Source organism: Sturnira hondurensis, unplaced genomic scaffold, assembly GCF_014824575.4.
Source record: "Sturnira hondurensis isolate 20B ecotype Veracruz unplaced genomic scaffold, ASM1482457v3 Scaffold0015195, whole genome shotgun sequence".
Classification (NCBI taxonomy): Eukaryota; Metazoa; Chordata; class Mammalia; order Chiroptera; family Phyllostomidae; genus Sturnira; species Sturnira hondurensis.
The window spans coordinates 1-13,171 of NW_028087826.1; the positions used below are offsets into that span (position 1 = coordinate 1).

Sequence of the window (13,171 nt, forward strand, 5' to 3'; positions counted from 1 at the left end):
GTTCCTTTTGTGAGCAGTGGGGCCCTATTTGCATGCATTTATACTATCTACGAAGCTCTGTAGTTGGACAGTGACATGGAGGACAGGGTCCCAGTGTATGTCATTTCTAAGGGCACATGTCTGGAAAACTGTAGTTGAACAAGAATTTATAGAAAAAAGAATTACCCCCTCCCTGCCTTGTGCTGTTTGGTTCAGTTGGTAGGAGTGCTGTCGTGTAACCAAGAGAAAATGGTTTTGATCCCAGATTCAAGAGCATATGATTCCTTGTCTGGGTGTGTATGGGAAGAAGCTGATCTCTCTCTCTCTCTCTCTCTCTCTCTCTCTCTCTCTCTCTCTCTCTCTCTCTCTCTCTNCCTCTCCCTTTTTTTCTAGAAATACAATGAAAAATGTATTCTGGTGAAGATGAAAATAGGAATAAAAAATAAAATAATTAATTTCTACATTTGGTCCTGTGTACTCTCCAGTTTTCCAACTCTTCCAGAAGATACACACACAACCTAGGAGAGTAAATCTTCATAAGTCGGGAGGGGATCAAAATGAGAAATCCCTTTGAAAGTCACCAGTAATGAATTCACCAAGAGAATCTAACCCTTATGGCCAGAGCAAGTTTGTGTTCAGGAGATTGAAAATTCTTTCTGATTTTTTTCCCCCTACAAAGTGATCAGAGTGTGAACTGAGAACAGAGTGTGACCCTAGAGCATGGGAACACTGTGTTAGAGTAGGTGGAACATCTGTGTGGAGATCATTAGGAGAGAGAAGTGTGAACTTCTTCAGAGAAGAAGACAGAGTTCTCAGGTCATGTTCACTCAGTGGAGTTTGGTGCTCAATGTGGAGCAGTCTCAATACCTCATCTTTTTTCTAGATTCTGAGGTAAAGCCAGGTACCGATATTGAGGAAACAGAATAAACTCAGTCATGACCATATCTGCTTAGGTGATGATGCAGGTAGAAATCGAGGAGTAACTGTGTTTTAATTTTACTATGGAAAATCTTCAAGGAAATATTTCATATGAAATAATAGATATCAGTACAATGCCATTGATAAGAATATTATTCTATTTGCTCATTGATTAAAGGATAAAAAATTATTCAAGTAACCTTCCATTACTGGCTGATGGATCTATGTTTGTATAAACAGTTCATCCTTGGAGGTTCAGCCTTAGGTTCACAGTCAGCATCTGTGTCTGTGCACATGTGATGTAGCTACAATCAGGAAGCAGGAGAGAGAGTAGGTTTCAGTCCCCTGGTTTGTCTGTAGTTAATTTCAGAAGAACCATCTCCTCTCCATCACAGTCCCTATCCATGTCTGCATAGGACCCTTGGTAGTGCTGCCTCCATGGCCATTCATGATGGGCATCCACTGTACTTGAACCTGATATACTGAGTATATAAATGTGTTAATGGGAAGAGGAAGCCTGTTCATGAGGATACATTAACATGCATGGTGAGTGAAGCTCATCTGAACTAACATGAATGCAGGATGGTCATTCCTCTACACTGTGATTTTCCTCATCATTTAATCAGCTCAGTTTTTCACCTTTTTTAAATGAAATAGCCACACACAATATCTAGACTCACTCAGGTAAGAAAGCACTGGTTTCAAAGTGTATCCATATTCCAGATTCCGGGTGAGGCCCACACATCTTTGTTGTTCATCTTGGACAGACAGGTGTCATGACTAATTTCCAAGATTGGGCTCACAATCATTTAGTCTCCATCAGGGTATATTCATGGCAAACCTCCAATTTATTCATGACTCTCATGGATAATCTGAACCTCATAGCATTTCTGGATGGATCACACATCAGTATTAAACCTGGAAGTCAGTGACCGGGACTAGTATAATAACAGAACCTGAGTCGCATCCATTCTTCCACCTGATGTAAAATCAGACCAGACATCAGAAGACACTGCAGATGCCAGGTATTGTCAATCAGGGGGAGAACAGAAAAGAAACACAGATCTGAAGAACAGTGTATGGTTTCTATTATCTGATATAAAGTGGGTTCTCTCCTCTCTGGGAAACCCCAACAGGTGAAAACCTGAGGAACTCACTCATGCATGCTGGAAACTGGAATAATGTGAGGTTGGAACTCAGTACAAAGCACACTATGTGAGCAAAAAAAAAAAATGCTGCAATAACTCATTGTGCAAATGAACAGACTTAACCTGGTTAATTATCCCATCTGAGCCTTCAAAGGATATATGTAAAATATCCAAAGCAGGTGCTATGAAAGGTCAAAGTTTAGCTCATTATTTTAGTTAAAGATGGAGCTCCTACCCTTTGCAACATCATGGATGGAACTGGAAAGCATTATGCTGAGCGAAATAAGCCAGGCGGTGAAAGACAAATACCATACAATATCACCGTTAACAGGAATCTAAACAACAAGACAAACAAGCAAGCAAAATATGTCCAATTACTCTCAAATACGGAACAGGCTGACAGGGTCCGGAGGGGAGAGGGGAGAGAATCATAGGGGAAAAGGGGATGGACTTACATGAACAAGCATAAAGGACACATGGACAATAATTAAGGTGGGGGGCGGAAATGGGAGTGAGGTGGGGAGCACTGGGGGGCAAGGCTGGGAATATAAGACAAAACTGTACTTGAACAAGAATTAAATAAAAATTAAAATTAAAAAAAGGAATGGAAGAGATTATAGCTGTTTATCTCACTCACATATTTGAGGCCTCAAGAAAGGTTCTTTTTGGAATGAGAGTATTTCAAACAAATCTTGTTAAACTCTCTGTTAAAGTGCACGTGTGGGATAGACACACGGGTTTTATCTGCATTCACTGCTGCAGTGACAACTTCCAAAGACAGCAGATATTGTTTCCTGTGCCTGTGTTACCAGAAACAACTAATCCTCAGCAGCTGTGAGGGTAAGACCTGACCAGAGACGAGTCCTCAAGGGCCCTTTGAACCATTTAGATGTTTTCATCCAGCTTCACTGTCCATGGGGAGTGAATATGTTGCATTTCTTGTGCAGGGGTTTCTGTGATGCCTGCAGGTCATCCCCTGACAAATCCTACTGCCCATTCAGCTGATAGAAGATGCTTGAATTTGCATTTTTCCACTAGTGCATTCAGGGAAGGAGGTGCTCACAGAACAGCATCATCACAAACCAGCACTGTGCAATGTAGCCAGGGCTCTTATACTCACGGTCACCACCACTCGCAATCTCTGCAAAGACTGAAAACAACATTTTTACATAAAACTTATTTAAAGTCTCAGAAACCTGAACAGTCGAGTCCCAAAGTCCTCCCACTACCACTGGTGGCCCATTGCTCTCCCCTCAGGCCACATCAGCTGTCCTCTGTGACATGGGAACTGGAAGAACCATGCAGTCAGTGACCTTCACTCACAGTTGGCCTCTGACCTACTGCATTAGGATAAGAAAATATGGTGGGAATGGTCTCTGTATTATTTTATCCCCTGAATCTGGTTACATTCAGCTGACATTGGTCAGTAGGTTTGATGTGTCTTCTGAATCGGTCACAACAGTGTCTAAAAGAGACTCTTCCTATTGATCACCGGAGAATGCTGTGTTTCCAACATATTTTCTACCCCAGAGACGTCATTAGTGACACAGAATCAGGGACCCAGATAATTTTGTGGAGGGAAACTGTTAATGAAGAAGAAACCAGCTGAAACCAAGCCCAAATCTTCAGCTTCATCTGCTCCTGAAAGGTCCTTGAGTTTAGGTATCCAGAGGGATTCCTAGTGGTTGAAGCTCCTCAGACAGGATGGGGTGTGCCTAGGCTCATGCTAACTTCCCTTCACCATGTGTCTTGTACCATAATACACAGGTGTGTCCTCAGCTCTCAATCTGTGCAGCTCCATGCACGCTGTGTTCATGGATATGTCTGGGGTCATGGTGACTCTGCCCAGGATCCTCTGTGCATAGATTGAAGCACTATATTGAGGATCAACTTGCCCCATCCATACAGCTCTTTTTCTTGGATCTGTCGCACCCAGTGCACAGCATACCTGGTGAAGTTGTGTCCAGAAGCCTTGAAGGAGACCTTCACCAAGGCCTCAGGTATCCTCACTTCGGCACCCACCTGCAACGGCTGAATCGTGCAGTGGACACTTATGAACAGCATTGAGAGTGGGAGAAAAATCTCACTTCAGTGTACATGATCACTTCCTCAAACCTGGAACTGCAAAGTCCCTTACCTCTGGCAATTGCTACCAGGAAGAGAACTCTCCAGATTCAGTCCAGGGTGAGGGACTATATCATCAGGAATTTTATGGGTGGTGGTGTTTACGGGTGCTCAGGGAACACAGACCCACATTCAAACTAGTCTACTTCTTCTCATTTGCCTAAGCATAGGGAAGAGCTTTCCATAGCTGAAGACATGACCCCACCTGAGAGAAAGTAGAGGACACAGCGGCAATACTCCAAATGAGTCTGAGGGTTCAAGCCCTACACAGTGTTGTAGGATATGGGTCCCCTGGCAGATCTCTGAGTTCTGTGAAGACATAGCTCCTCCCACTGCGGAACAAGCTCCAATGGAACATGCTCCTCGTTGCGAACCCAACTTTGAGAGACATGGAAAGCTCCCAATTATGGGATTTAATGCCTGAATATATTATTTCTGGATCATTGTGTCTACACAATTCTCTACCTTGTGAGTCAATAAAGCCATTCCTATTCACAGCTCCTCACAATACAGATAGATATACAGAATCCCCACAAATACCATTGATTGTGTTTCTCATGTATTATGGAGTTCGGTGAAAGCCCTGATAAGATATTTACAGAAGCCACATATCCAACTCTTCCTTTGGAGGTTTTCATGAAAAGAAAAGGACACAGGCCTGCATAGGAAACAGGGAATCTTGTCCCAGCTTCTCCTGCACCTGCTCCTGGGGCAGCTGCTGTGAGCTTGTGAGACCCACCCTCCCCCTGATGCCAGCTCTGAATCATGGTGGGGAAGTTCCTGTCAGGGATCATAGAGCATGAATGTCTCAGCATCTCTAGTCCAGAAATAAATGGCCCCTGACTTCCAGAAACTCCCTCAGGGACACTGTGTGCTTTAAATCTCTGAACACAGAGAACTAAACTTACTAAACCTCAGGGATTCTGCAGGCCCTCATAGCTGGGGTTCTGTGAAGACACCAGGAAGCTCCTTCCCTGGACCTGCCTGATGCACTGATGCAAACAACACCCCTGAGCCCTGAAGCTATTGGGAGCCTTGGGAGTCTCTAAAGTCCTCAGGTTTCTCTGGTGGAAGGTCGTATCTGATTGTCCCTGCATGTGGCCCAAATCCTACTGCACTTCTACTGCTCAATGAATGACAAAAATACACCGTGATGATTTTTGTGCTAATGCACTCCAAGTCTCCCTTCTCTGCTGTACTTATCACTTGGGCAGTGCCTCCAGTGGATTCTAGGCCAGGGTTTGTCTTCCTAGGTGAGGTCATCTCTGTGCGTGTCATCCAAGTTTTTGTCTATTCTCGGTTCTATATCCACATGGTTATCTTTTCTTTTGAGCATACCTCAGACTCTGCATCCCATGTGGAGACAGACTCACGGTTCAGTGACCCACAGATTCAGTGGTTATTCCCTTCAGGAATCACCATGTCCTCCTGCACTTGGGTTTCTTGTTCAACCCTCATGGACTTTCCCGTGCTAGTTGAGGCATCATGGGTAGAATTTAGAAACAACTGGTCATTGCTCTGACTCCCTCTCAAAGGAGACATTCTCTAGGACTGGTCATCGAGGAGCTGTGGTGATGTTCCCCTCATGGGCTCTGAGTTCTCCAAAGCTATCAGTCCAGTAGGAGCTGAGTACTTGCTTAGTCCCAGGGACAGACAAGGATGTCTGTTTAAGGTTTTGCTGTCTAAGGAATGTCCCAGGTGCCTACTATCGAGGAGAACACAGAGAAAGTTTCCATTTTTTAGGACCATGGGTCAGTGCTCTATTTATCAAGCATGTATCACTTATGTGTGTCACCAAGGCCTTTATGTCACTGCATATTTATCCTCTATGTCAATCATGTATAACCACTTTTGAACCTGCATCAAGCATTCTTTTTAGGCAAATGTTCACACTAATCTAAGGAATCAGATATATCTCTATCATTTCAGTTAATGTTAATCCTGAGCTTTTCCACATGAAGGCAATTTGCAGTTGGTGGTTTTGCAAGATCATGTTGGAAGAAAATTGCTTGCAAGATCAGTCACTGTGGACGCTGGCTGAGGACCAGGGCGTCCAGGGAGGAAGAATACCTCTGCTTCAACTCTAGAATCCACCACACAGGCAGGAATGGGTTAATTTATTATCTTCAGTTTGTTTCAGTCAGTATCTTGGTGGAGTGAAAGGTGTTCATTTGCATTGGGAAAAACAATCTGCTTTTCTGAGCCACCATTTCACAGGTAAGTTCACCTTTAATCACACAGAAAAAAAACCATGATTAACCATCAGATGAATGTTTAGGCACCTTGTAATATACACAAACAAACACAAAACCAACAGTCACAACAGAGCTATTTAGGGGAAGAGTTCCAAGGCAAAGGTAATATGTATCTACCCAATGCATGTAGATAGTGTGAAGCAACCACTTTAGACTGTGGTGAATGCTTTCCTAGGTACCTGTGGGGGCGACTTTGCCCTCAAGCCCCCCCATCTGCCATGGATGAAAGTAAACATTACCAAAACATGTTCTGCTTGGGGAGGAGAAGTGACCAGTTTCTCAGAGGAAAAAGGCCAGGAGCCCCTTCCTCCAGGGCCCTTTATTGGGTTGTAACATACAGGAATACAGGGTGGCAAGGATCAAACAGTATATAACATTTCAAAGAAATCTGAGGGCTTTCTCTGAGTCAGTATCTGTCAGGAAAGGGAGTCTGCAAAAACTTTGGGAGACATACTCATTTCCTGCTCGGACCCTTATCATATGAATGAAAACACTCTTAATAGAGCAGGTTTCACAGGATTTTTTAGGAATTATTTTTATGCCAGATTTCCCCCAGATACCGCTCTAACAAGGCAAGAAGCTGCATCCATCCCCATCAGGTTTTCAGCTTAAGTGGATTAGAGCCAGGAAGTGCTTCTCCCAGAGGACATGGGGACTGGGGCTATGCCACATAGCTGGGGGGTGGGTCCATTGCTCCCTCTTTGTCACAGCCCCCCTGAGCTCTTCCATGCTGGCCTTCCAAGTGATCAAGTCTGGCTTAGGCTGCCCCTCACTGGGAGGAGTCTTATCCGTCATGAACATTGACCATGGTTTGGGGCCAGGGGGAGGAAACTGAGGCAGCATTAGCTACCAGAAACAAGCTTTGTCTCCTTTGTGGCTTGCAATCCAAAGGGTGCCCACTCATCCTTAGCCATGGGGGGGTAGTTACAATTTCTGAAACCAGGAGTGGTTCCCAACAGGTACCTACATGTTGAATGTCAGGTGAAGAGGAAGCTCCCTGCCAGAAATGAAGCAAAACCCTAATGTACCTCCATGTGTCCCATACCCTGCAGAACCTGTGGGCCTTGAGTGTCCCACTTATTTGTCATGCCACCTGTAAGGAGGCTTGTGTCTGAGCTCACAATGATTTCCCCTCTCTGTGTCTTCTGTACAGTAATACAGGGAAGAGTCCTCTGCTTTCAAGCTGTTCATTTGCAGATAGGCAGTGCTATGGGAATCATTTCTTGAGATGGCAAATCTGCCTTTCACAGATGCAGCATATTCTGTTGTGTGACTGTTAGCTTTGTTTCTAATAAAACCTATCCACTCCATTTCCTTTCCTGGCGCCTGAGGGATCCAGTTTATATAGCAGTCACTGAACATGAATCCAGAATCTTTGCAAGAGAGTCTCAGAGACCCTCCAGGCTGCCTCATGTCTGCACCAGACTCTGCCAACTGCACCTCACATCTGACACCTGTGGACAAGAGACTTTCATTAGCAGCAGAAACACACAGATACACACACACACACAGAGAGAGAGAGAGAGAGAGAGAGAGAGAGAGAGAGAGAGAGAATACCTCAGTCTCTCTGTAATGCTACCATGTAAAAGCTTCAGACCGAGTGGCCAGCTCAGCTCAAACTTCATGGTGCTTCATTTTTTTAAACTGCTGCAGTGAGTGCAAACTTCAGAGACCTGGGGGTTGGAACTGATCTCCCTGATGGGCAGGGACAGCTGCAAATCTAGGTTTATCTGCACATATTGATGTACATTTACATGTTATTCTTCCCTTAGTGACAGATAGGTCAATTCTCTGAGTGAAGGTCGCCATTTGACTAGAGAAGAAAGCACAACCATTCTAACAAGGGAAAGTTTTATGAGGGGGTAGTATCTGCACGTGCTGTTTAAGTATTATAGTGATTGCTAAATTATACCATCTGGCAATTTAACACAATGTAAGTTACAGTGATATTGAGCATGCACAGTGTTTCAGGATACTAAGCTCAGCATAAATTCTTTGTATGACATTATCCATCTGTGGCCATACAGAGACATTCATTCCCCATCATCAGACTTCCTGGCTGAAGTCAGTGTGCACTGCAAGGTCTGCTGTCTTGTGCTTTTAAGTCAGAATCCCTGGCCATTGTGCATCTGTGCATGGAAAGTCCATCATTGCAGAGAAAGAGTGTGGGAAGAAGAAACAAACACTTATAGAGCATTTCAACTGCCCTGGACACCCTCTCTGCTCAGCCTCTTCACCACCTTCCCCCAATCTCTTGACAACTGTCACATCCAGTGACTGAGGCACACACAGCACATTAATAATTATTCCGTAAGGGGTAATTATAATCAAATGTCGCACTGTCATTGTCATATGCAATCTCTGAGAAATTTCAAAAATGGCATGCTTATTTTAATTCATAAAACCTACATAAACCTTCAGTCCTGCTTGTTTAATGTTACACGAAGGTGGCATTCATGCCCTCACCTACAAGTGAACATCAGACTTGTCCCTGTGACCTGGTGATTGGAAGAAACATGCATTTATGAATTTTACCTCCAATGAATTGTGGACCTTCCTCCATGAAGATGTCACTAATACTAAAAGTGTTCATGTATTATGCCCACTTCTAATCCTTGCTTCTCACTACATCTGTTTAACAGCCCCCCATGACTTTTGACCAGGAAATTTTGCTTATAAAAACCACCAGAGAGAAAATACCCTTGAATATCACTGGAAAGACACTAATGCTGTACTCTTAACAACACATATGGCAGGAAATCTCCAGGGAAGCAGCCCTTGTGGTCATGCCACTCTACAACCCTACTGCATTCTTGGTGCTGTAACAATCTACTGTGGACTGGGTCATTAGCCCACAAAAGAAATGTATTTAGCAATAATCTGGAGGTGAGAAATACAGTAACAGCTGCCAGCAGATTGATGTCAGTTACAGAAAAGATTACTATATTACTCTTCTCTCACTGTAATCTCAGAGGGTGGATGCGGCAAGGGAACTTCCTCTGTCCTTTGTTATAAAGGACTTGATCCCATTCATGACAGCTCTACCTCAGGAACATCACTTGACCCAAGGCCCCATGTCTTAACACCATCACATGAGCTTCAGGTTTTAATAACCTGGGAGTTTGGGAGTAACACCAGATCATAGCAACAGCAATATAATCCAATTATGGCTCCACCCAATTGGAAGGATGGTCCAGTAGAGCTCCCCAAACTGATTATCCCCATAAATCTGTTTAACTGTGGATGCTTCCATATGTGTAAGCAGGAAAAGCAGGAAGTGGACCCAAGTCCTTCAGAACAAGCTGATGTCCTGGTAGAATGCACAGGTTCCATCCTACACTTTGAACAAACATGCCCGTATAATTTTTATTTCCCCACTTATTGCATACATATAGCCATTATTCTTATTTTCTATGGGCTAAAATTATTTTCTATCCATAATTATACGTGGCTGTGCATTCTCACTCGTTTTCCCTATGTGCTCAGTGAAATAAGGAGCCAGGCTCTAATGTTCAATGTCTGATGCTGACATGTTGGGGTTCACCTCTCTATCTCCTCCTGCACATGTGGGAAATCTGATGTGGAAATGGGGATTCTCCCTAGTTTGATGCAGGTGGGAGGGAGATAAGAACCACACAAACCCCTCCTGTGAGCAGGACCCTCCTCAGGGGTGAACAATAAATCCTTTACCAGACTCCTTTACCTGACATCATGCAGCGATTCCTGACCAGCCATAAAGTGTGCCCTGCTCTCAACAGACTCCTCAATGAAGGGACAGAAATTTTCATAGCCCCTCTGTGTGTGTGACATTGTCACCCTGGACATCCACAACAAGGTATAGTGGGGGGTCCCTCTATGTCCACATGATGTCAACTGCTTTTGATGTCATGAATGCACAATTAAGGTGTTGCTTTCCCCTCTGGGACTGCATTCCTGTAACTCTGGTGCCCATTATCCAGCATGCATGTGTCCTGCTGCTGGTCACCTAGGACTCTGAGCTGGGTGGGGATGGGCTCCTTGTTGACTCCAGCCCCACAGGAGCATCTGGTTGGATTCAGCTGATGTGGGCCAGTTGGTTCACTGATTCATTAGAATAGGGGAAAGCAAATGTGCGTGACACTCTGACTTTGGAGAATGTGAGAATGTTTTCCTCTGAGGACAAGCCTCTGTAACTCAGATGCTGAAGAGATCACCTCAGAACCATAAAGGGAGTGTGGTTCCTAGAGGGAAACTGCTGTATGTAGAGTCAACCCCACACCTGTAGGGAAACATGCTCTTTTTTATTATTTTAATTTTAATTGCTGTTTAAGTGCAGGTTTCTGCCTTTTACACCCCCCAGGCCCTTTCCACCTCCCCCCATTTCCAAGCCCCACATTGTTTTTGTTCATGGGTCCTTTATACCTAACCAACCCTTCCCCCTTTCACCTGAAACTCCCACCCTTCTTCTCTCTGTTCACTGTCAGTCTGTTCTCCATTTCAGTGGCTTTGGTTATATTTCGTGTGTTTGTTTGTTTTGGTGATTAGGTTCTTACTAAAGGAAACAATCTCTTAAAGTTTATATGCAGCTCCTTCCAAACTGATAACTGTGCTCTGTGTCACCCAAGCACCCACTGGTGTCCTGAGCCCTCCCTACAGCCCAGCCCTTGTGTCTCCCATACAGAAGTTTATGTCTGTGCTCACACTGACTTCCACTCACTGTGTCTCTCGCACAGTAATACACAGCTGTGTCCTCGAATCTCAGCTTATTCATTTGCAGGTAGAGCATATTCTTGCTATTTTCTTTGGAGATGGTGAATCGGCCCTTCACAGAGTTGGTGTAGTATGTGCTACCACCACCATAATTAATTTCTGATATCCACTCCAGCCCCTTCCCTGGAGCCTGGCGGACCCAGTGCATATAGTAGTCACTGAAGGTGAATCCAGAAGCCACACAGGAGAGTCTCAGAGACCCCTCAGGTTGCACCAAGCCTCCTCCAGACTCCACCAGCTGCACATCACACCAGATACCTGCAAACACAAAGTAATCCTTGTCAGAAAACTGTCACATCCCCCCCCTTTCTCTCAGTCATATGAACTCACATGCCCAGTTTCTCATTCTCCATAAATTACCTCTTAAAGTTGCAACAAGGAAAACCCAGCTGAGCCCAAACACCATGGTGAGTGTTCTGTGTTCTGTCCTGAGCAGAGACTGTCAACTCCTGGGAATCCCGAGCTGGGCTCCTGTCTCAGAGATGCAGGATCAGGGCTGGGCTGCTTTTCATCAGCAGAGGGACCATATTTGCATGCCCTCCTCCTATATATTGAGCTCTGGGTTTGAATGGTGACATAAAAGACAATGCCTTAATGTGTCACATACATAAAGTTGCATGTCTGTTAAGAATTACTTTGCACATTTGAGCCTCTGCCATCCCTACTGATCCACATGTTCCAGGAGCTGGGCACAGGACCTTAGAGAGTAAATGTTCATAAAAGATCAGTATTTAAAATGAGAGATAACTTTGAATGTCACAAGTATTGAACACACCAGGAGAATTTATGCTCATGACTAGAGGTAGCGTTAAAGCTGCAGAAGGTCCCTGTTCAGGTGAGAGGAAGTTCCATCTGGACCTATTTCTTTTAGGAAGGTATCAGAGTATGCACTAAGAATAAAGTGTGACCTCGAGCACATGGGCCCAGTGTTGGAGGGGGTCTGTGTGGGGCATTGGAGACAGAAGTGTGAAATTTACAGAAATGCACACAGTGCTCCTGGGACACATTTCATTAGTAGAGTTTGGTGCTGAATGTTCAGCATCTTCACTGCTCACCTTTGTTTTTATTTCCAAGACGCTGTGGTATAACCAGGTTCCACCATCAGGGACATTGAACAATATCAGTCATGACTAGATCTGCTTAGGTAAATATGTGGGTCGAAATTGGGGAGTAAGTATTTTTAAATTATAACAATTTCATTATGATAAACCTTCATACCAAACACTAATGCAAAATAACAGAAAATAAATGAAACCATCATTGCTGTGATTGGTCTCTTCAGGCATTATGGTTCTGTGTTATTTTCACCATCAGCATTTGTGGCTCTGTGGACCTGTGACGTAGTTCTAATCAATAATGTAAGAAACAGATCCATCCCTGCTTCATCAGAAGTAAATTTCAGAAGCTTGATCTCCTCCATTTTCATCCACTTCCATATCTGAACATGACCCTTGAGAATATTGTCACTTTTCCGTGTGAGACAGTTGTCATCTCTGCATGAAGTCATATGCTCTGTGGATCAGTGTTCAGAAGAAAAAATGGACTTTCCCATGTACATGGATGGTGGCATTAAGCAATCCTGGAGCTAGTATTTCCTGTTTTTTGTTCCTTATGATGTAATTTGTCCTCCTCACATAGCAAGTTCAAGTTGTCTTGTAACTTTTCTCAGAAATGGCCTCACATAGGCATATTGTTGGTAATATCAAAAAGAACTGATTTGAAAATTAACCCATCATTTTTACTCAGTCATAGAACATGATATCCTCAGCCATAAGATAATTAAATCTTACTATTTGGGACTGGGACAGACCTAGAGAGTATTACGCTGAATAAAAAAAAAAAAATCCAGATGGAGTAACACCAATGCCATGTGATTTCACTTATATGTGGAATCTAATGAAGAAAAAAAAGCAGAATAGAAACAGACTCATAGACCTGGATATGGGAGCCTGGATGGAAAGGGAAAAGTGACAAAGTAGTACACTTTGGCAGTTACAG

At 43.9% G+C, this 13,171-nt stretch overlaps 1 gene segment (V, D, J or C); it reads right to left on the minus strand.

Moving 5' to 3' along the window:
• Positions 1 to 3,108: 3,108 nt before the first annotated feature.
• LOC118999716 (immunoglobulin heavy variable 3-23-like) lies at positions 3,109 to 11,594 on the minus strand (the record flags this gene model as incomplete). The annotated part of the segment is given in 4 exon segments: positions 3,109 to 3,195; positions 3,941 to 4,067; positions 11,121 to 11,431; positions 11,534 to 11,594. Coding segments are annotated over 4 exon segments (571 nt in total), but the record flags the coding sequence as incomplete, so codon positions are not given.
• Positions 11,595 to 13,171: the final 1,577 nt, after the last annotated feature.